Genomic DNA, 21,891 nt, shown 5'->3' with positions numbered 1-21,891 from the left:
TTGTCGTAAATAGGCATGTCCACCGGCAAGTGCGTGTTGTTTTTGACGATGTTTAGTTCATGATTTATCATAGAATTATCTAGTCACTGCTTGCTGTTTTAAGGATGGTGTTAATGAAATACTGATCTTGGAAAAGGTGAATAAAGTTTCATGGTTTGATTTGAGAAGTTTTGTAAACACAAACGTCAAAGTCCTTATACAAGGAGTTCTCGTTGACATTGTATTTTTCGGTACTTTAAACTGTTTATGACTTTAACGTTTGATTTGACTTTATTCTTGTCAATGAAAATGTTGAATCAATAGCATACGAATCATTGTGTGAATGCCATGTACAAATTAAGATCATTTGTTTTTAACTTTACTCCTCCAATAATAGTTTGATACACCCAGGCGGCATTTCTTAGAAGTTGACGGATGACAAAATAGACATAATTTATGGATAACAAATTCTTTATTATACTGCAATCAATAGTGACGTTTTAGTATGGATCTTATACCATTGTCAACCATGACACAGTTTATTATTATTATTATTATTATTATTATTATTATTATTATATATCATCATCATGTTAACAGTTTGGTTATATAGTAAAGTCATATGAAGTACAGTCATAAATGAAAAAATATATTAGAGATCTTTTTCTCCTTGAGCTCAAAATCTGTGGTGTAGTGGATAGAGCATCTGCCAGGAGATCAGGTCAGTGGTTTGATCTACTGACCCTGTCATACCTTAAGATGTAAAAAGATGGTACTTATTGTAAAAGTGCCTGGTGTATTAAGGGGATAAAAGAATTGATGGTTGGTTCAGGGTCTAGTAAAACCAGCCACACATGCACACGCATATGTGTCTCTGTGTTATGATAATAATTCTAATAATAATGTTGAAATTTATAAAGAGCCAAATTCACACCCTTAAGCATGCTCAAAGTGCTGCATAATCACCTGATGCAAGTTTAAGTACTCATTCACCTCACCAAGAGCTCAAAGTACAGAACAAAACCTCACCGGTACAAGTTGATGGCAGTGAATGGGAATGTGTGTCAGCTATTTATTAGCTGACAGTGACAGATTGTCGTAATACTGTATCATAATCAGTGTTTGAAGTCATCTTGCAGACAATCTCCACAAATAGCTGCAAGATTGCTGATACAGCTTTATGCCATAACCATCTCATGCATATTATCATGAAGGTATTTTGAATACTTTCCTTTTTAGAAAACAACCCATTGACTCATTTTTTATTGACTCTAATACTTTAATTTTGGATCATAATTTACTGTCCATAGTTTAGGTATAATTTTTTGGTACCCATGTATTCTTCAGCCCTTGTCCACTCCTGACTGGATTTACTTGGAAGTAATGATATTCATGGTAAAGTAAAAATCCTGTCATTCTTGACCCTGTTCATCAGGAAAGTAATTCTCTGGACCAGAACTGTTAGTAATGTCTATATACACATGATACAGTTGAACCTTGTCATCCTGAATGTTCCGATATCTCAAACCTGTTCTCCGGTCCCGACCACCTTACTATATACACATTCATGCCTAGTTAGCTCGAATGTCTGGGTGTGTCCAAGTTACAATGCGGTCCTGCTAGGTTCAAGATAACAGGGTTCGATTGCATATATATATATATACACCCACACTTGTGATTTGAATTTAATTCCACTGAAAACAGAACCGTCCACTTAACAGGGTTTCTTGTATATCATTACCAAGTCCAATGTATTATTGCTGCTTGTGGCTTCAAACCCCAGCATATTATATTGTAAGTGTTGTTTCAGTTGTGATCTCCCAGGCCATCAGTCCCCATCGTCATGTCCAAATCATCTGAGGAGGTGCTGCTCATTGTCAACCATGTACGACAAAAGAAGACTGATGGAACTCTGTATCTCATGGGCACCCGCTTGGCATGGATGCCGGGGGGGAAGAGCTCTTTCACTATCAGTCACATGTATGCCAACATTAAAAGTAGGTACTCTAATTCTAGCTTGATATTTTATTCCAGTTGCGTCATCAGTGTTTGTTTACCGGTAAAATAGGCAGTGTGTTGGTAAAATTTTATCCTGTCAGTTCAAAATATGGTACATTCCAGTATTTTAAAGTCCTTTTGGTCCAGTAAGCTGATAAGTTTATAACTGACTAGAAACACAGGCCCTGAAGAAAATTGTATCGAAACTGTACTTTGTGTAGGAATTAAGAAAGTAGGCATTGTGTTAGATGTAGCTTTGCTTGCTGTGTCGGTATGGGGTCCCACATTTCTTTTCAAATAAGGTGTAGTTTGGATAAGACCTATAATTGTGAAGGACTGGATTATTGTTGATTATTTTGTACAATGAAATAATTATTTGATTTTTATTCAAATGTGTTAAATGTGTGAGACATTTTGTTAAGGTTAGTTTTGTTTACAAACAATTTAAGGTATCTGTGCACATTAACTGTTTTCTGATGTTATACACACAAAGTAGGACTGTTTGGTAGGACTCTGTATAGGGTGTATTTCACCAAGTCAAGAAAGAAGAAACACACATTTAGCAGTGTCTGTAGATATTTGGGGACCGTAAGATGATGTGAGGTGGGGTGTTTGAACTGGACATGCGGTAAGCAGGGGTGAAAATCTATTATGTAATTTAGTATGATCGAGTATAATAAGCATTATTATTTGGAATATATGGTTTAGACATGTTAGAAATGCAATTTATATATCTGTTGTTTATTATGTTTATGATTAATAAGAATACTTACTTGTTAAATTGATTTGCTAATATGTCTGCTTTTCTTGAGGCAACCTCTGGTACAAGTGCTGCCACATTTTGCTCCATCATGATCAGAGAAAATACTACAGTAAACTACGGTTATAACAAACTCAAAGGGACTGCTAATTCTAGTTCGTTATAACCGTAATTCGTTATAAGCATATATACAGTATAACTACAGCAAATAGTCGGGACTAAAAAGTTAGTTCGTTATAACCGTAGTTTACTGTATTTCTTCCCTGCTTTGTTGTAATATGGGTATGACAGAACATGTCTGCATGGAGTAGGATTTGTCCAGAGTGTGTATAACAAACATCATTTCCAGTATTGTCTGGGGATGAGTGTTCAGTACGTTATACTTGTGTAGAGGAGTGGACTAGCACGAGGGTCAGCCTGCCACAGTGCTACATAAGGTGTAGGAATGGTGCATGTCGTGGCTCACACTGCAGTAGGTAATTCCTAGGACCACGTGTTACAGCCACCATGTACAGAACTCTCACTGTTGATGCTATTGAGTTACTCAATATTCACGATATGGAATCACAAAGAAATGTCATGAAATTATCAATCATTTTTTTAAAAACTCTACTAGTTCTGAACTATAAGATGATGTAAACATTGCAGCGCAGAAAATTTCCCCAGACACAAAAGATAAAGTGCAGTTGCAGCTGGTGATGCATGATGGTGGTGCAAACACATTCCACTTCAACAACGCCGAGGGCCGGTCAGCACAGATGCGGGATCGCGACAGTGTCAAGGAGCTGCTCCAGCAACTGCTGCCTAAGTTCAGGATGAAAATAAGCAGTGAACTAGAGGAGAAAAACAGGTACTTGGATGTTTGCTTCACGTCGTACCGAACGTCTCATGAAGCGCCGTGATGTGTATCATCTGTTAAAGTATCATGGTACATCTACCTATTTTTGTTTACAGTCCAATAATGATGTTAGCTATACAGAATTACAAACCTGCTGCCCCTAGTGTATTGATGTTGTAAATTGTTATTACCTAAAATACCTAACCTTGGCAAAGATCTATGAAGTAATATACAGTCAAGTCTCGTTTGTCCAACACTCGTTAATACGACAATCGGCTTTATCCGACACTAATGATGGGAACCGATTAAATCATTGCTATTTAGACCCGTTAATCCGACAGTCTCGCATTCCGACTCCGACACACCTAATTTGCAACGAATTACCGAATTATCAGTCTCGTTAATCCGACACAGTGATCAGCGTACTCCGTGGTCATCTGCCGGCGAATACACAGCCTGTGTTTTGATGCGAGACGAATCGGCTGGTAGCCGCATAATACAACGGCTGCAGAGATAAACTTGCTTAACAATAATCAATTAATGCTTTGAATAAAGAAAACAGGATAAATCACATGTTTAGATTACCTCAATCTTATCAAAATCAGATACAAGTTCTCGCTATCGACAAGGACATCCCATTACAGGTCACATCCGAACAACCTTTCGCGAACTATGACCTACAATGAAATGACCAACAGGAAGTCGACGTTAGCCACTTAGAAAGCAGCTTTCTTAAGCTTTAGGTACCAGTTTCAAAGTTGCGACTTCCATTCAAGACTATGCTTTTTAAAGTATTTTGAGTAAGTCATACAGTCTGTAACAGTTTTGTGTTAAACTGTAGAGGTTGCTTGATTAGAAAACATATTCCGCCAACAATGTAACATAATAATATGAATATTTATTTTATATTTTTTACTACTTGTTTATCTATCGTGTAGTTGTCCGATTTTCGATCACAAAGCCAGTACTTAAATTATTATAGATAAGTAACTTGGCAAACGGGAGGCCGGGGTTATTAGCACTGATAGGTGGAAGAATGGACATAGCAAAGGGCAAATTGGAGACAGCTAGGTAATTAGTCCCAACAAAGATCAAAGCAATAAGTCCCAAGCACTGGGCAGATAGGTTCCCTGGTCACAGTTCATGGCTGGCTGGTGTCTCCTGATGTCAACCTTGACCAGGGAACCTGTCTGCCCAGTGCTTGGGACTTATTGCTTTGATCTGTTGTAACAATAGATCTCCTTCTGTTCCTTTCAACTTCTGTTACCATGGTTATGTTGTGAACAGTAGATGGGTATATCTCCCTCTGTTACCATGGTTATGTTGTTAACAGTAGATGGGTATATCTCCTGTTACCATAGTTATGTTGTGAACAGTAGATGGGTATACCTCCTTCTGTTACCATGGTTATTTTGTGAACAGTAGATGGGTATATCTCCTTCTGTTACCATGGTTATGTTGTTAACAGTACATGGGTATATCTCCTTCTGTTACCATGGTTATGTTGTGAACAGTAGATGGGTATACCTCCTGTTACCATGGTTTTGTGGTGAACAGTAGATGGAAATATCTCCTTCTATTACCATGGTTATATTGTGAACAGTAAATTGGTATATCTCCGTCTGTTACCATGGTTATGTTGTGAACAGTAATTGTGTATATCATCTTCTGTTGTAACAATAGATGATAATATCAACTTCTGTTGTAATGGTTATAGTGAGAACAGGGGCGGTCGGGTAGCCTAGTGGTTAAAGCATTCGCTCGTCACGCCGAATACACGAGTTCAATTCCTGACATAGGTAAAATGTGTGGAGCCCATTTCTGGTGTCCCCCATCGTGATATTGCTGGAATATTGCTAAAAGCGGCGTAAAACCATACTCACTCACTCACTATAGTGAGAACAATAGATGGATATATCTACTGTTGTCACGGTTATGTTGTGAACAATAGATGGGTATATCACTTTCTGTGATGTTATGTTGTGAACAATATATGTGTGTTTTCACTGAAATCACGATACATAACACACAGTCTTGAGGATGATTGGTATTTTGTTTTTGAGGATTTTAACTTAAAGAAGCTTCCTTTATCGTGTCATAACCAATAGACGTTTTTGTAAACAATATTCTGACTTCTCTGAATGTAAACTTTACACTTATACTTTTTTATGTACCATATCTACTTGAGTATATTGAACACTTTTCATTTTTTTTAACTATTTGTTTTTATACAAACGGGCTCCGTCCTTACATCCGTCTGTCATGTTTCGTTTCCGGAACATAACTCATAAACGGTTCAATATTTTTTCATGAAACTTTGCAGGTTTGTCAGGTACATGATGAACTGGTGACTTTTGCTATTAAGAAATTTTAGAAATTTTTATTTTTACGTTTCCATGGCAACAAGATGGACTTAGGTTCCAAACTCTTCTTTTTTTTACAATTTCCATGACAAGTTCCACCCCGGTTAAAGAAGGTTAGGGTTTGTTTAGATTTAATTATGTCATAAATTCTGCAACAGGGGCTGGGGATATAGCCACGTCAGTGGCAAACTCTTGTTTTCCCCAAAACACATCTGGGCAGAAGAGGGTGTGCATTATACACACCATAATGAGTTTTGATGGGTTTTTTCCCCAACGCAAAGACATTACCATGAGCACGTAACACCGGAAATACCATGTCACCAAATCCATACTGAAGTACACAAATTAATAATGTAATTATCTAGCTGGTTATAAAAAGTGTTCATTGTATATCTGGAATTATATTTGTTACTTATTCCATTGATTTTTAAAAAATTTCTTTTAATATTGTTTTTCGGCAAAATCTTGTGTGAAGCGATCGGAAGATCACACAACTCAACCTTATTAACAGCAACCACAGGCAGATTACTGCCTTTGACGCCTTGAAACAAACTTTAATTAACAGAGAATGAACACATATATCATAAATGCCATACTTTGACTCATTAAAAGTCATATATGTTGAAGTTTGAAGATTCTATGTCAACATGTAGTTCTCGCGATCACATGTGCGGGAGCGGTAAATAATTTATTTATTTACTTATCCTGCTTTACTCCTTAATGCATATTACTTGCTTGTTCTTGACAGAGAAAAGAGCTGTGTGAGAGGTCTTTGCTGGAAGAAGTTGTTCCAACCAGCTGAGAGGCCAACCCATCTCGCAGCTCGCACGTGACCAAAGGAAGTGACATCACGGATCCTCACATTACTCTTGTCACTTGTTTTTGCTGTAGCAAAAACTGATTCAAACCCTCACGTGTTTGCGCTTTGAGTTAATGTTTTTTGTCTTTGTGTTGTGCCTACGGTTTGTATTTTGTACATTCTATGTTTGATAAACATGTAGCATAACGTTATTAGATACTTACTGACATGTTCTCAAAAGAAACATTATGCCAGGTGTCTTGTTGCTCAAAGTAGCCATCTTGAATATTTTGCGTGGCCAGCAGTTAATGAACTGGCTTGCGTTCTATATTCTTTTGCTTGGTGCCCCACGATTGGCGTATCCTTGCAAGTGTTGTTTGTTTTTGTTGTATGTTGTCTTATGTTTGTCGTAATATTTGTTTCATAAACCCACACAGTGGGATAAACAAATTATAGCATACATAATCAGGCAGGGACGTATTGTGATTTTACACTGCTTCATTGCAGATATCATGTCCTCCTGCTCAAAGTGCCGGCGTAATATGTCGGCGTGGGATCCCCACCCGCTCTGCCTCAATTTTACATCTCACTGCCTCCAGGGTCAAGGATGTAAAGACTGTTTACTGCTTTCACCCACAGCATTTACTCAGTATCTCCCGTGTTTCAAAGAAACTCAAAACACAGCAGGCTAGGAAACACCGGCACAGGATGTCAGACCTCTCCGAGAATTCCCCCGCAAGATCGGCCATCTCGGATGACTACCCCCCCGACTTCAACTACTACCTTGATGTTGGACCCCATGGTCGCGGTCTCCACCCAGAGCACTCTGACGACAACTACAGTGTCTGTCTTTATGGCAGAGGCCACCTTGAGGCCTGGCGTGGTGCTCACTTACCAGACGGCGCTTATACTATCCTCTTGACAGACACTCGGTCTCCCGCCTAAGGCACAGACGCCCATGATAGATGCCTCTCTCCTTCAGTACATTCAGTACTTACAGGCCAGACAGCCGTCGACGCTTCTCCTAGCGCCTCCTCTTCATGTGCTCTTTCAGACGACACCTATATATCCTACAGTGCCTATACAGATGCCCGCGCCTCTGCCTCCGTCTCGGCAGCCGACCACACAGACATCATCTACCTCTCGTCACTCCATGGACTAGGCTTCCCCAAGTATGTCTTCACTTCGGAGTGACAGCAGATCTTATCATCAGGGTCATATATCAAGGAGCCGCTCCCCGGTTAGCAGACGCTCCAGTGGCTATCAGTCGGAGGTTGCCTTCATCCCTTGTTACGACGACACCCCCATGGACGGTGAGTCCCACCTGGGTTTAGACCAAGTCGCAGACTGACTGGAGGCAATCGCTCCATCGCCCGGCCTAGAGGTCGATAACAAGACAGCCATCCATGCGAAACCCACCTCGATCCCGAATGACCAACTGATCAGAGACATGATCTTAGCTTTGGACGAGGACTTCAGTAAACTGTCACAGACTCCGTCCTTCAGGCCCCCACGCTATAGACGAGATGACTTCCCAGTCCACTCTCTTCTAGTCGCACTCCTTAGATGAGGACATGCACCGCATGACAGGATCAAACCGCTCCACCTCAGTCCGAGTTTCCGACAACAAACTAGCCTACGTGGAGACTCGCCACGCGCTTAAACCTCTCTCACTGATGGCGTCGTCCTCCAGAGCCATAGTGCAGGACTTATTGGAGGATAACCCCTTTTGGATTGACCACCTAACAACGGTTGTATCCTACCTCCAACAACAAGTGGAAGAGATGCGCTGTCATATGTGCGCTGCTCTGATCGAGCTCACTACCACCAGACGCCTTGTGTACTTTGCCTTGTTGAACTGGGACCCAGAGTATTAAGTGTCAACCTTGGTCTGGCTCTGACCTCTTTAATGGACAGATATCCAAGACAAACTCCCGGGTCTCAGCCTTCACACGTGATGAGACGGCTCTCAAGGCCCTAGCCAGGGTGTCACAGCTAAGGCGTCCCAGTCTGCGCCACGACGCAACACCCTCCAGACTCAGGGGCTGGGCTCCACCTCAACCTCTCGGGGCAGAGGCAAGGGGAAAGGAAAGTCCCGCCACGGCCACCCCAAGGAAGGTAATGTCGTTCACAGGAACCTCAAATGAATCGCCAGACAGGCACGACTGGGATCTCCCCCCCCCACCAGCTGCTCAAGTTGTCGACACCCAACTAGGTGGGAGACTGAGTTGCTTCTGGCAGAATTGGGAGATCCTGGGGGACCCGTATGTCACCAACATCATCCGACATGGGTACAAGCTGACGCTTATAGACAACCCGCCAGTCATGTTGTCTCCCATGTCTCTCTCTACACGCCATCATGAAGGGGTGTTTCTGGTGATCCAACACAGTCTTTGCCAGTCACTACCTGCGAGATGTCGCATTAGAGGATGTGCAATGGTCCCTTAGTAGTGGCCCAACAGGTCACCACTACTACACGTCACTGACCACGCCTCCAAGTCCAGAGCCTTTCGACCTCCCCTGGCGTAAGCCCTGGACTAGAAGATTCATGCCCCACTTGCATACTGCTCGGTGCTACAGTCTCGACCTAACCGACAGTTACTGTCAGGCTGCATAGTACCAGGACACAACACCTACCTGACTCTTCCCTTCCATGTAATGTAAGGGAAGGCCAACCATTGAGCCGAAGAAAGGCTGAGTTTTTCCCATACATGGAGTGGTGACCTGACGCTGACCACACAGCCGAGGACGGGCTGAGGGAATTGAAGGTTCCCGTACATGGAGTGGTCACCCGATGCCGACCACATAGCCAAGGCTCGCTAGTCTGGAAATAAAAGATGAAAGCCCACATCTGAAGGTATGCCCTCCACCGATTCCGTCCGATAAAGATGCATTAAGGAGTAATGCAGGATAAGTTACAAATCTAGTAAAATCCTAGATATTTTTTATATTTGTATACTTATCCTGCATCACTGTGTCTAAAGGGACCCACCCATTGCAGATCTACCTCCCCACGATGCCTTCTGATGTTTTGAACTCCAGAGTAATGTGAGGATCCGTGATGTCACTTCCTTTGGTCACGTGGGAGCTACGTGATAGGGTTGCCCTCTCAGCTAGTTGGAACAACTTCTTCAAGCAAAGACCTTCACACAGCTCTTTTCTCTGTCAAGAACAAGCAGTAATATGCATTAAGGAGTAATGCAGGATAAGAATACAAATGTAAAAAAATGTCTAGGATTTTACTAGGTCTGGGGATTTTTTTATCTCAAATTTCAAATTTGTACTGACCTAGGTTCTTATCGACCATTTGTTTACCAGAATTAGCTGAAGGGGTACGGTGTAATTTCTTTCTGCGCATAATGTTTGAACATATTTTTTTCCAAAATACTGAATCCGCTAGACGGGGGTGCACATTATACTTGGGTGCACACTTTACTCAAGAAAATACAGTAATGACATCAACCGAGATCACACTTTGTTTTTTGTCTTCTGTATCTTGACCATTTAGATTGTAACTGTGGCATTTGTCTTATTCCCCTGAATACTGTGTTATACTTGGTAGTGTTGTTTTCCAGAATGCTGCAGGATGATCCGGAGTTGTTTCAGCTGTACAAGGACCTGGTGGTCAGTCAGGTGATCTCGGCCGAGGAGTTCTGGGCATCACGTGCTCATGTATGTATGTGTAGGGAGTTGTTGATGGAGGGTAGAGATGGGGACCCTAGTGCCTCCCTTCCTGTTGGTTGGGAGTGAGTGTTTGACTTCACTGATTACCATTTCTATCGTTCTATTATTCTCATTTGTAGAAATTTACAAACAATACAAGCAAGCCAGAGACTAAGCAAGTTGTTGGAATTTCTCCTGCGTTCTTGGTAAGTTAGCTTAAACCAGTCTTCTTGTTAATGCTTGGTCATGAATTTTTTATAATTGAGAAAGACCAGTTTGGCTCATTATAGGCAAATAAGACTGTCAACATCATAGCCTGAGCTAGCCTGACAACATTTTACTGATGAAAGTTGTTTCATGAAATGCAGGCAGATATCAAGCCTCAAACAGACGGCTGCAATGGTCTCAAGTACAACCTCAATGCTGATATTATCGAGTCTATCTTCAGGACATATCCCATGGGTGAGTCGACTTCTTAATATGAGGCAATTCATGGAGAGTGGGATATTTGAAAGGAAGAAACAGTCATGTCTTTGTAGTAAATTGTCAACTGGCAACTTGTCTTGGCTCAATTATTGAAATACTGTACGAGGACGTGTATTTTGTCTGCAATTTGTTTTATCTTATCCTGCATTACTATCTCAATGCTTTTACTGCTGTCAGAGCTGTGAGAGGTCCTGGCTGCAGGAGTTGTTGTTGCTTACAACCCACCTAGAGCCAAAAACAACCCATGAGATTCAAGCCGTCGCTCTTGACGATGTGCAAGGTGTTCATAGTTTCCGTTCCCTGGTGGTGGCGCAAACCCCAGGCGGTCTTTCACACCTCGGAACTGATCCTGCAACCTCCCTGGTAGAAAATACCCCAGACTAGAAGGTTTCATAATTCTGTTTATTCCAGCTGCTTGAATTGGAATTTAGAACTTTTCCTTTTTCCATGACTGGATTTCACACCTCCTACTGTGCCTTGTGTGGCTCTATCGGACAGGAAGGTCTGTGTTTTCCGGTGTTTTCCGTTCAGGATGCTGTCAGGTTACCCAGACTGGTTGGAGGGTCTATTCTGAAATTCCATCTGAAGGTTTGCCCCCTCCGTTCTGTCTGATAAAAATGCATTAAGGTAGTAATACAGGATAATATAACAAATTTAGTAAAATCTAAACATGCTTTATATTTGGAAACTTATCCTGCATTACAGCGTTTAAAGTGCTTCCCCATCGTTTTGCTACCTCCCTGCGTAGTGTCAGATGTCCAATACTATCAGTAATGTGGTTATACCTGACGTCACCACTTCCACTCACGTAGTAGGTGTGGGAGGTCATATGCCACTCAACTGGTTGGTACAACAACTTCTGTAGCAAGGACCCCCATGTTGCCGGAATATTGCTAAAAGTGGCGTAAAACCATACTCACTCACCCACTGTAGCAAGGACCCCATGTTGCCGGAATATTGCTAAAAGTGGCGTAAAAAATACTAACTCACCCACTGTAGCAAGGACCCCCATGTTGCCGGAATATTGCTAAAAGTGGCGTAAAACCATACTCACTCACCCACTGTAGCAAGGACCCCCATGTTGCTGGAATATTGCTTAAAGTGGCGTAAAACCATACTCACTCACCCACTGTAGCAAGGACCCCCATATTGCTGGAATATTGCTAAAAGTGGCGTAAAACCATACTCACTCACCCACTGTAGCAAGGACCCCCATGTTGCCGGAATATTGCTAAAAGTGGCGTAAAACCATACTCACTCACCCACTGTAGCAAGGACCCCATGTTGCCGGAATATTGCTAAAAGTGGCGTAAAACCATACTCACTCACCCACTGTAGCAAGGACCCCATGTTGCCGGAATATTGCTAAAAGTGGCGTAAAAAATACTAACTCACCCACTGTAGCAAGGACCCCCATGTTGCCGGAATATTGCTAAAAGTGGCGTAAAACCATACTCACTCACCCACTGTAGCAAGGACCCCCATGTTGCTGGAATATTGCTTAAAGTGGCGTAAAACCATACTCACTCACCCACTGTAGCAAGGACCCCCATATTGCTGGAATATTGCTAAAAGTGGCGTAAAACCATACTCACTCACCCACTGTAGCAAGGACCCCCATGTTGCCGGAATATTGCTAAAAGTGGCGTAAAACCATACTCACTCACCCACTGTAGCAAGGACCCCATGTTGCCGGAATATTGCTAAAAGTGGCGTAAAACCATACTCACTCAACCACTGTAGCAAGGACCCCCAGGTTGCCGGAATATTGCTAAAAGTGGCGTAAAACCATACTCACTCACCCACTGTAGCAAGGACCCCCATGTTGCCGGAATATTGCTAAAAGTGGCGTAAAACCATACTCACTCACCCACTGTAGCAAGGACCCCCATGTTGCTGGAATATTGCTAAAAGTGGCGTAAAACCATACTCACTCACCCACTGTAGCAAGGACCCCCATGTTGCTGGAATATTGCTAAAAGTGGCGTAAAACCATACTCACTCACCCACTGTAGCAAGGACCCCCATGTTGCCGGAATATTGCTAAAAGTGGCGTAAAACCATACTCACTCACCCACTGTAGCAAGGACCCCCATGTTGCCGGAATATTGCTAAAAGTGGCGTAAAACCATACTCACTCACCCACTGTAGCAAGGACCCCCATATTGCTGGAATATTGCTATAAGTGGCGTAAAACCATACTCACTCACCCACTGTAGCAAGGACCCCCATGTTGCCGGAATATTGCTTAAAGTGGCGTAAAACCATACTCACTCACCCACTGTAGCAAGGACCCCCATATTGCTGGAATATTGCTAAAAGTGGCGTAAAACCATACTCACTCACCCACTGTAGCAAGGACCCCCATGTTGCTGGAATATTGCTTAAAGTGGCGTAAAACCATACTCACTCACCCACTGTAGCAAGGACCCCCATTTCTGGTGTCCCCCGCCATGATATTGCTCGAATATTGCTAAAAGTGGCGTAAAACCATACTCTCACCCACTGTAGCAAGGACCCCCATGTTGCTGGAATATTGCTAAAAGTGGCGTAAAACCATACTCACTCACCCACTGTAGCAAGGACCCCCATTTCTGGTGTCCCCCGCCATGATATTGCTGGAATATTGCTAAAAGTGGCGTAAAACCATACTCACTCACCCACTGTAGCAAGGACCCCCATATTGCTGGAATATTGCTAAAGGTGGCGTAAAACCATACTCACTCACCCACTGTAGCAAGGACCCCCATATTGCTGGAATATTGCTAAAAGTGGCGTAAAACCATACTCACTCACCCACTGTAGCAAGGACCTTTCTGCAGCTCAGTCTTCCTAGTCAAGAACAGCAGTAAAATCATAAATGTAGTAATGAAGGATAAGTATCCAAATGTATAAAATATTTAGATTTTACTAACTTCGTAGGTATATCAGTTGATTGGCTGTGATATAATGTGGTACTGCTGGCTTTGCATCACTCACTCTCTCTACGAAGGAGCATCTGCCCGGAGAGTGGAAGGTCAGTGGTTCGAATTCCTGGTTGTCTCATACCAATGTCGTTAAAAGATTGTACTTGTTGTTACCCTGCCTGTCATTTGGCATTAAGGAGATAAAACATGGACTGGTCAGCTCAAGATCAGAGGATACCAGTGATGTTGACACATAAACCTGTGTTTAGGTCAATGACTTGGACCCAAGAAATGTAATAAGTCAATGGCAAAAGTCAATAAGTCAGATAAACAAAATTGGCAGACGAAGCATAACCACAAATCAATGCAATTGATTGGATGAATATATATGATCTGACCAATGAAGATTGCAATAGGAAAAGCATTTGACTAAGTCACTATAGCTCCTGAGAGTGTTTCCCTATGATACAGAAAGTATGATGCAAAGACATGCTGCTCCGAATTTCAATTAGATTTTTAATGGCGGTGCATTGTTTTGTTTAATCGATATTGTAAGTAGGACTTATCCTTACTATTTACTTATCCACCTCTACTCGCCTCACCTCACCTCACCGTAAAGCCGTCCCTCACCATATGAATGCAATATTGCTAAAAATTGCATAATTAAATCATCTTTATGGTTGTTCAGTGGTATGCTAGACTTGGTTAGAGTCCCTCCATGGGAACTCTCCTATCAGCTGGAAAAGTGAATTGAATGATTGTCTGAGTAGTGAGGTATTCTTGTTCCAGTGAAGAGGAAGCATGCTGAGTATGTGCCCCACAGGATGACTGAAAGTGAATTCTGGACCAGGTTTTTCCAGTCGCACTACTTCCACCGAGATCGTACGCACACTGGCACGAAGGACCTGTTCTCTGAATGTGCCAAGAATGATGATGAAGGTAAGCATGGAGTTGTAGTTAACCATTCCTCCATCAGTTGGAAAAATACTTGTCTCTGGTTGGTCAATCGGAGATTTCAAATCACAATTAACACCTCTAATTGAAATAGCTGACTTTATGGCTGCATCACCTCAGAAGCTTTGGCTTACTAACTGCATAGTTTTGGGTACTGTGTATTCAAATTGTGTTTGAGGGCCAGTAAGGTTCCCTATAGGTTAAGGCGTTCGCTCGTCAAGCCAAAGACCTGGGTTTGAATCTCAACATGGGTACAATGTGTGAAGCCGATTTCTGGTGTCCCCTGCCCTGACACTGCTGGAATATTGCTAAAAATTGCGTAAGACGAAACTCACTCACTCACTCAAAGTGTGTTTGGCAATAGATGTTGGCAAGAGCAAATGATAGAAATTGACTGAGAGAGTGTATTTCAAGTTTTCGGGGCAGCAAAGTGCTGAAAATTTGCTATATCCGACTGTGGTGTCACATTGTTTGTGTCACAATGAGCGGCGTGGAGAGATGGGTAGAACTAATCATTGCAGAGATTGCTTGGTTTTCTTTAGAGATGCCCAATTGATGCTGCACACTTCCAGTGCCTTACATATATGTGTGAGTCAAGCAAATTGGTGTGAATAACCAATGTTTCAGCATATACACAGCTAAACTTTGTTTTCACAACTCAGATTGAAAAACCCCCACAAAACATTGGACTCAACCAATGCCGCTTCACTCAATATCTACACTAACGCCTATAATTTTGTCATGGTCGAAGGTATAGCTAAAAAAAAGTGTTTTTTTGAACATGTAAATCAACAAGTGAGGGAAAAACAAAGGGGCAGTAGTTGCGTTATAAAATGGATTTGATGACAGCGGGCGAGAGAAAGACCATGTGCAGCATGCAGACAACTGAAGTAATGTAAGATTGAACAACCTTTGATCACCTGCCCTGGTGGCTCAGAGGGAAACAGTGGGTTACAATACTAAACGTGATATGTGAGGTTGTAGGTTCGAAGTTTTAGGCAAAAGTGGCAGAAGTCGTCTAAGCCCAGTCGTCTAAGGTGGCGCAATTCACTGTGCAGAGTTGCATCTCTTGGGCATGTCAGAAACCAGTGATTGTGGGTCGATTCCCGGATCACCACAATAATGTTTCTAGGTTTGTCAGCACCATACCCGTGCTTATTGGTTTCACCAAAGTGGGAAACATCTGAAACCTGCATCACTTCGGGCTTTCCTCCCACATCAAGTTGGCATGTGTGATTTTAGTGGAATACTGTTAAAACAGGCATTAAATTAAACCCCACTCACTCTATCACTCACTCCCCCACAAACCCACTCACTCACTCACTCACTCACTCACTCACTCACTCACTCACTCACTCACTCACTCACTCACTCACTCACTCACTCACTCACTCACTCACTCACTCAGGGTGATGTTATTTATGGATGTTTGTTACCAGGACATGATTTTCTGTGTGAGAAGAACATTACACTGATACATAACTGTCCTCTAGCTTCATGCAGACCACATTATGCAGACAAATGATGTGTGAGCAATTAAACCCCTCGTAACCATGATAACCGCCACATTGTCTAACTTTGTGACTGAACATTTTACAACACGTAACATTCAGTGACCAATGCGCTATGTGTTAATGTTCTTGATGGCAATTAAGAAAGAGCCTCCAGTACCAGTTTTACTTCTGTCACAAAGTAAAGCTAAACCACCTGATGTTTCAGACATGAAGGAGGAGATTAGCCGCAATGTATCGGACCCACTCATTGATCTGTCCCGGATCAGAGACACGGCCATAGAGGAGGTAGGTATGCAACTGTCAGCCGCAGTGATCAGGCTACATCGCCAGCTGTCAGATAACTCACATAATTAATATTGCTCAGATGTTGCTTATGGAATTATGGGAACTTCTGTTGTATTAAGGATGCAGCAACATCTTCCGTGAGTGTTCAAAGGGGTGGTGGGAGGGCACCACAACTCACCGTTCAGAGTTACGTCCCTTAGGCATGCCAGAAACCTGTGATTGTGGGTTCGAATCTTGGTTTCGCCCTGATTATGTTTCTAGGTTTGTCAGCACCATACCCATGCTCATGGGTTTCACCAAAGTGGTAAACTTTTTAAGCTGACACACCACAATATTACTGGAATACTGTTAAAAGCGGTGTTAAACCCAACTCACTCAAAGGGGTGGTGGGGTAGTTTAGTGGTCAAAGGGGTGGTGGGGGTGGTGGGGTAGTTTAGTGGTCAAAGGGGTGGTGGGGTCGTTTAGTGGTCAAAGGGGTGGTGGGGGTGGTGGGGTAGTTTAGTGGTCAAAGGGGTGGTGGGGTAGTTTAGTGGTGAAAGGGGTGGTGGGGTAGTTTAGTGGTCAAAGGGGTGGTGGGGTCGTTTAGTGGTGAAAGGGGTGGTGGGGGTGGTGGGGCAGTTTAGTGGTCAAAGGGGTGGTGGGGTAGTTTAGTGGTTATGCATGACCCGGGATATTCCCTTCTTTGGTGCAATGTTTGAAGCCATTCTGCTGTCCTCCGTGGTGCTAATGGGCGAATATTGGGCTGAAAGTGGCATAATGACCATACTCACTCACTGTTTCCTGTACTAAAATCTAATTAGTTTAAGCCCATTGATGTATCTTTCTTGAGAATCCAGCTCTGTACCATCTTCATAAGCATGGATGATGGCCTGATATCAACTCTTTGTTTTTCTCAAAACACAGATATCTTGTCATAATCAAAGGTCCCCTGGACTTCTTCCATAGGCTAATGTTGACAAAGGTTTTCTGTGTTTTAAGTCTTTATGGAAAGGAACTGCTGAACTTCTTATCATGTGATACAAGTCACTGTTCAAGCTTCCTCAGTTTCCAGGGCCCATTTCTTTAACATTCACTAGCAGTCATCATGCTGTGTTCACGTTTTTAAATGAGGCCTGTGTATGTTTAAGATTTATATTGACATTGTTTGGGCTTTTAATTGAAAAGGGTTATCGAGGAATGATTGAGGATAGTCGAAAGAGCAATAATGTCACCAACTTGTCCATGATCCGACGCTTCAACCATCACTCCACGATGGTTTTACGGGCATGTGAAGTCAGTACCAGCAGCATCTCCCTGGACGATTCCACAAAGACCAGTAATGGGGAATGCAGTGTTCAGAACGGAGGCTCTGCAGGTCCAGAGGCAGCCACACCTTCTACCAGTAAAGATTCTTCAGGAGAACCTGTCAATAAGAAGGTATGGAATATTACTTGAAATGTAGTTTACTAGTGACTATTGCACTATTTACTGTGTGATTTGGATATCATGTGTTCAAAGTCATAATGTAAATGTATACATTGTCATAATAGTTTTTGTGGTAGTTGAATAGCCTTGTGGCTGCCTGGTCCCTCTGAGGTTGTGTGTACAATGTGTATAGCCCACCATCTATCAGTCACACCATCACCCGGCAGCACCATCTGTCAGTCACCCCATCACCTGGCAACACCATCACCCGGCAGCACCATTTGTCAGTCACACCATCACCCGGCAACACCATCTGTCAGTCACACCATCACCCGGCAACACTATCTGTCAGTCACCCCATCACCCAGCAGAACCATCTGTCAGTCACACCATTTGTCAGACACACCATCACCCGGCAACACCATCTGTCAGTCACCCCATCACCCAGCAGCACCATCTGTCAGTCACACCATTTGTCAGTCACACCATCACCCGGCAACACTATCTGTCAGTCACCCCATCACCCAGCAACACTATCTGTCAGTCACACCATTTGTCAGTCACACCATCACCCGGCAACACCATCTGTCAGTCACCCCATCACCCGGCAACACCATCTGTCAGTCACCCCATCACCCGGTCACACCATCTGTCACTCACACCATCACCCGGCAACACCATCAGTCAGTCACCCAATCACCCAGCAGCACCATTTGTCAGTCACCCCATCACCCGGTAACACCATCCGTCAGTCACCCAATCACCCAGCAACACTATCTGTCAGTCACCCCATCACCCAGCAACACTATCTGTCAGTCACACCATTTGTCAGTCACACCATCACCTGGCAACACCATCTGTCAGTCACCCCATCACCCGGCAACACCATCTGTCAGTCACCCCATCACCCGGTAACACCATCTGTCACTCACACCATGACCCGGCAACACCATCTGTCAGTCACCCAATCACCCAGCAGCACCATTTGTCAGTCACCCCATCACCAGGTAACACCATCCGTCAGTCACCCAATCACCCGGCAACACCATCTGTCAGTCACACCATCACCTGGCAACACCATTTGTCAGTCACCCTATCACCCAGCAACACCATTTGTCAGTCACACCATCTGTCACTCACACCATCACCCGGCAACACTGTCTTTTCTTCACACCATCACCCGGCAACACCATCAGTCAGTCACACCATCACCCGGCAACACCATTTGTCAGTCACACCATCACCCGGCAACACCATTTTTCAGTCACACCATCACCCGGCAACACCGTCTTTTCGTCACACCATCACCCGGCAACACCATCTGTCAGTCACCCCATCACCCGGTAACACCGTCTTTCCGTCACACCATCCCCTGGCAATACCATTTGTCAGTCACACCATCACCAGGCAACACTGTCTTTTCGTCACACCATCACCCGGCAACACCATTTGTCAGTCACACCATCACCCGGCAACACCATCAGTCAGTCACACCATCACCCGGCAACACCATTTGTCAGTCACACCACCACCCGGCAACACCATCAGTCAGTCACACCATCACCCGGCAACACCATCTAACATCTCTTCCTTTTTGCAGCGGAAACTCCAGGAGAAGCTTGAGTACTCGGACCTGCAGAATGACTTGATAACAAACCATGTGAACCTGAGACTGGGGAAAATGGAGCGCTACCTGCACGGCCCCACTCCTGTCATGGCTGCTAAGTACACCACCAGTGAGAATGTGATGCAGGCGCTACATGCTGTTGGGGAGGAGATCCAGCACTGGAACCCCCAGCTCACTCAGGTGATGATTTCGCCAGGGCCAGTAGTCGGTCGCTCTCGTTGGCCCATCTCATCTACTCTTGGAGTCACCCACCAGCAGGCTTTCCTTCAGCATTTCACTGTCATATCTAACTTGTGGAGTGTTGTCATGGTTGTGGTGCAGCCCTTCAGTGTTTATTTCTTATATATGACTCCTATTTATTCCTATTCAATAATATAACGTGCGATGAAATGGGATAGATACCAGACTTTGTCTTCAACCTTGATGAAAGGTCTTGTAACTAGCTGTTGGATCATTTGAAGAATGTCAGTGTGGCTTTCTTGTCTGTGTGATGTGTATTATCCATCCCACCCACTACCATGGTGTCACTGCCAGTACCTACACTGCAGGCAAACTAGTCCTGTAGACCTGCAGACTGGCAGACATCGCTTACCTGGTTGAGCGTGCATTGACACCTGATAGAGTGGATCTGTGTTCATAATGTCAGTCAAAGCTTGATAGGTACAGGCTGCCGTCCTACAACTGGAATATTCCTAACTGCGATGTTAAACAACAAGTAAAGACCGACAGCTAGCTGATGTTACATCTCCACTTTGTGTACTGCAGGTACTCCCCGGGGGCCAGGCGATGAGCATACTCAGTGAACTCTCACCAGGGGGCACTCTCATGCAGGGCACCAGTCAGCAGCAGTTACACCGTATGTACACATTTCCCTGGAGTAGTAGCACTCGCTCTGTAGCAGGGCACCAGTCAGCAGCAGTTACACCGTATGTACACATTTCCCTGGAGTAGTAGCACTCTCTCTGTAGCAGGGCACCAGTCAGCAGCAGTTACACCGTATGTACACATTTCCCCGGAGTAGTGGCACTCGCTCTGTAGCAGGGCACCAGTCAGCAGCAGTTACACCGTATGTACACATTTCCCTGGAGTAGTGGCACTCTCTCTGTAGCAGGGCACCAGTCAGCAGCAGTTACACCGTATGTACACATTTCCCCGGAGTAGTAGCACTCGCTCTGTAGCAGCACACCAGTCAGCAGCAGTTACACCATATGTACACATTTCCCTGGTTGTGAAGTATCAGTCTACCTAAGGCAGGTAAGGCGGATCTTGCATAACATAGTAACACAACTGATTCTGTGTTCATGGAATAAAGTTGCAACATCTGTTTAACCGAGATACTTCCAGACGAACATGATGAATGACAATGTATTGTTGATATTTTCATTGTTTTGACTTTGCTGAAGTGTTTTCAATCTAATTCACATGATCAAGTATCTTGGAACCTGATGGAATTACAGAGAGTAGTAGTCTGTAAACATACTGGTTACCAAGTGAATAGACCTTTTGCTTATGACAAGTCATGATAGGATTGAATGACTTGTCTGTAGGATGACAATGTGGTTGTTGGTGACTGATCACCTGTCATTGATCCTCCGATGAGGTGTAACAGTGCAGCTGTCAAACATACACCATGTCTCTGTTGTCTTCACACAACAAACACATATTCTGGACTGAGATTTGTATGGCAATGGTATACATGGTATTCAACAACAAAACATTGAAATCAAGAGATGTTGTAGAGACGATCCCTGGTACTGTGTTTCCATGGTAACACTGTGATACACTTTGTTGCAGAGATGATTCCCCGTGATGTCCAGGAGGAAATCAAACAGCAATACAACGCTCTCTGTGAACTCCTGCGACACTTCTGGACATGTTTCCCACCATCGTCAAAGTTCATCGAGGAGAAGGTGAGTCAGACAGGCTTCTACTGCGACCATTTAGGACTTCTTGTCGATTAAGTTTAAAACTGGATTCTTATTTCTGTGTTCACCTTTGGGGTATTAGTTTTGTGTGCATAGCAATGTGCAAGGATCGTGCGCTCATTGCAAGGTTTGCCCGGGTACTTTTCTTTGTCAACACATTCCTCTGCCAGTTTGCTAATGGGTTTCACTAAATGTTAATGCTCTGCAACCTAGCTATTGTACTGCAACCTGAGCACTCATCTCACAGCCTGAGATATATCTGTATAACTTATCCTGCACTACTCCTGAATGCATTTACTGCTGTCTTTTGACAAAGAGATGAACTGTGTGAGAAAAAGTTGTTCCAACCAGTAGAGGCAGCACCATTGCACAGTCATGACCTCACATCAA

General features: G+C 43.5%; 1 protein-coding gene across 2 annotated transcripts in view; it reads left to right on the top strand.

The window, feature by feature from the left end:
• Positions 1-4: 4 nt before the first annotated feature.
• Positions 5-21,891, top strand: part of LOC139477689 (general transcription factor IIH subunit 1-like) — a 36,502-nt gene continuing 14,615 nt past the window's right edge. The window contains exons 1-12 of one of the 2 annotated variants that reach the window (XM_071260069.1): positions 5-29; positions 1,790-1,976; positions 3,386-3,587; positions 10,313-10,409; positions 10,541-10,606; positions 10,769-10,862; positions 14,582-14,731; positions 16,466-16,545; positions 17,710-17,961; positions 19,550-19,756; positions 20,342-20,432; positions 21,371-21,486. In XM_071260069.1, the coding sequence (XP_071116170.1) occupies positions 1,823-1,976; positions 3,386-3,587; positions 10,313-10,409; positions 10,541-10,606; positions 10,769-10,862; positions 14,582-14,731; positions 16,466-16,545; positions 17,710-17,961; positions 19,550-19,756; positions 20,342-20,432; positions 21,371-21,486 (1,509 nt within the window). In that variant the 5' untranslated portion in view covers positions 5-29; positions 1,790-1,822. Of the gene's footprint in view, positions 137-1,789; positions 1,977-3,385; positions 3,588-10,312; positions 10,410-10,540; positions 10,607-10,768; positions 10,863-14,581; positions 14,732-16,465; positions 16,546-17,709; positions 17,962-19,549; positions 19,757-20,341; positions 20,433-21,370; positions 21,487-21,891 lie in introns of both variants that reach the window. The other variant, XM_071260068.1, reaches the window with a different exon arrangement.

This window comes from Haliotis cracherodii, unplaced genomic scaffold (assembly GCF_022045235.1).
Source record: "Haliotis cracherodii isolate W230 unplaced genomic scaffold, xgHalCrac1.p SCAF_34, whole genome shotgun sequence".
NCBI classification, from domain to species: Eukaryota; Metazoa; Mollusca; class Gastropoda; order Lepetellida; family Haliotidae; genus Haliotis; species Haliotis cracherodii.
This window is presented reverse-complemented; position numbering and strand designations above follow the sequence as displayed.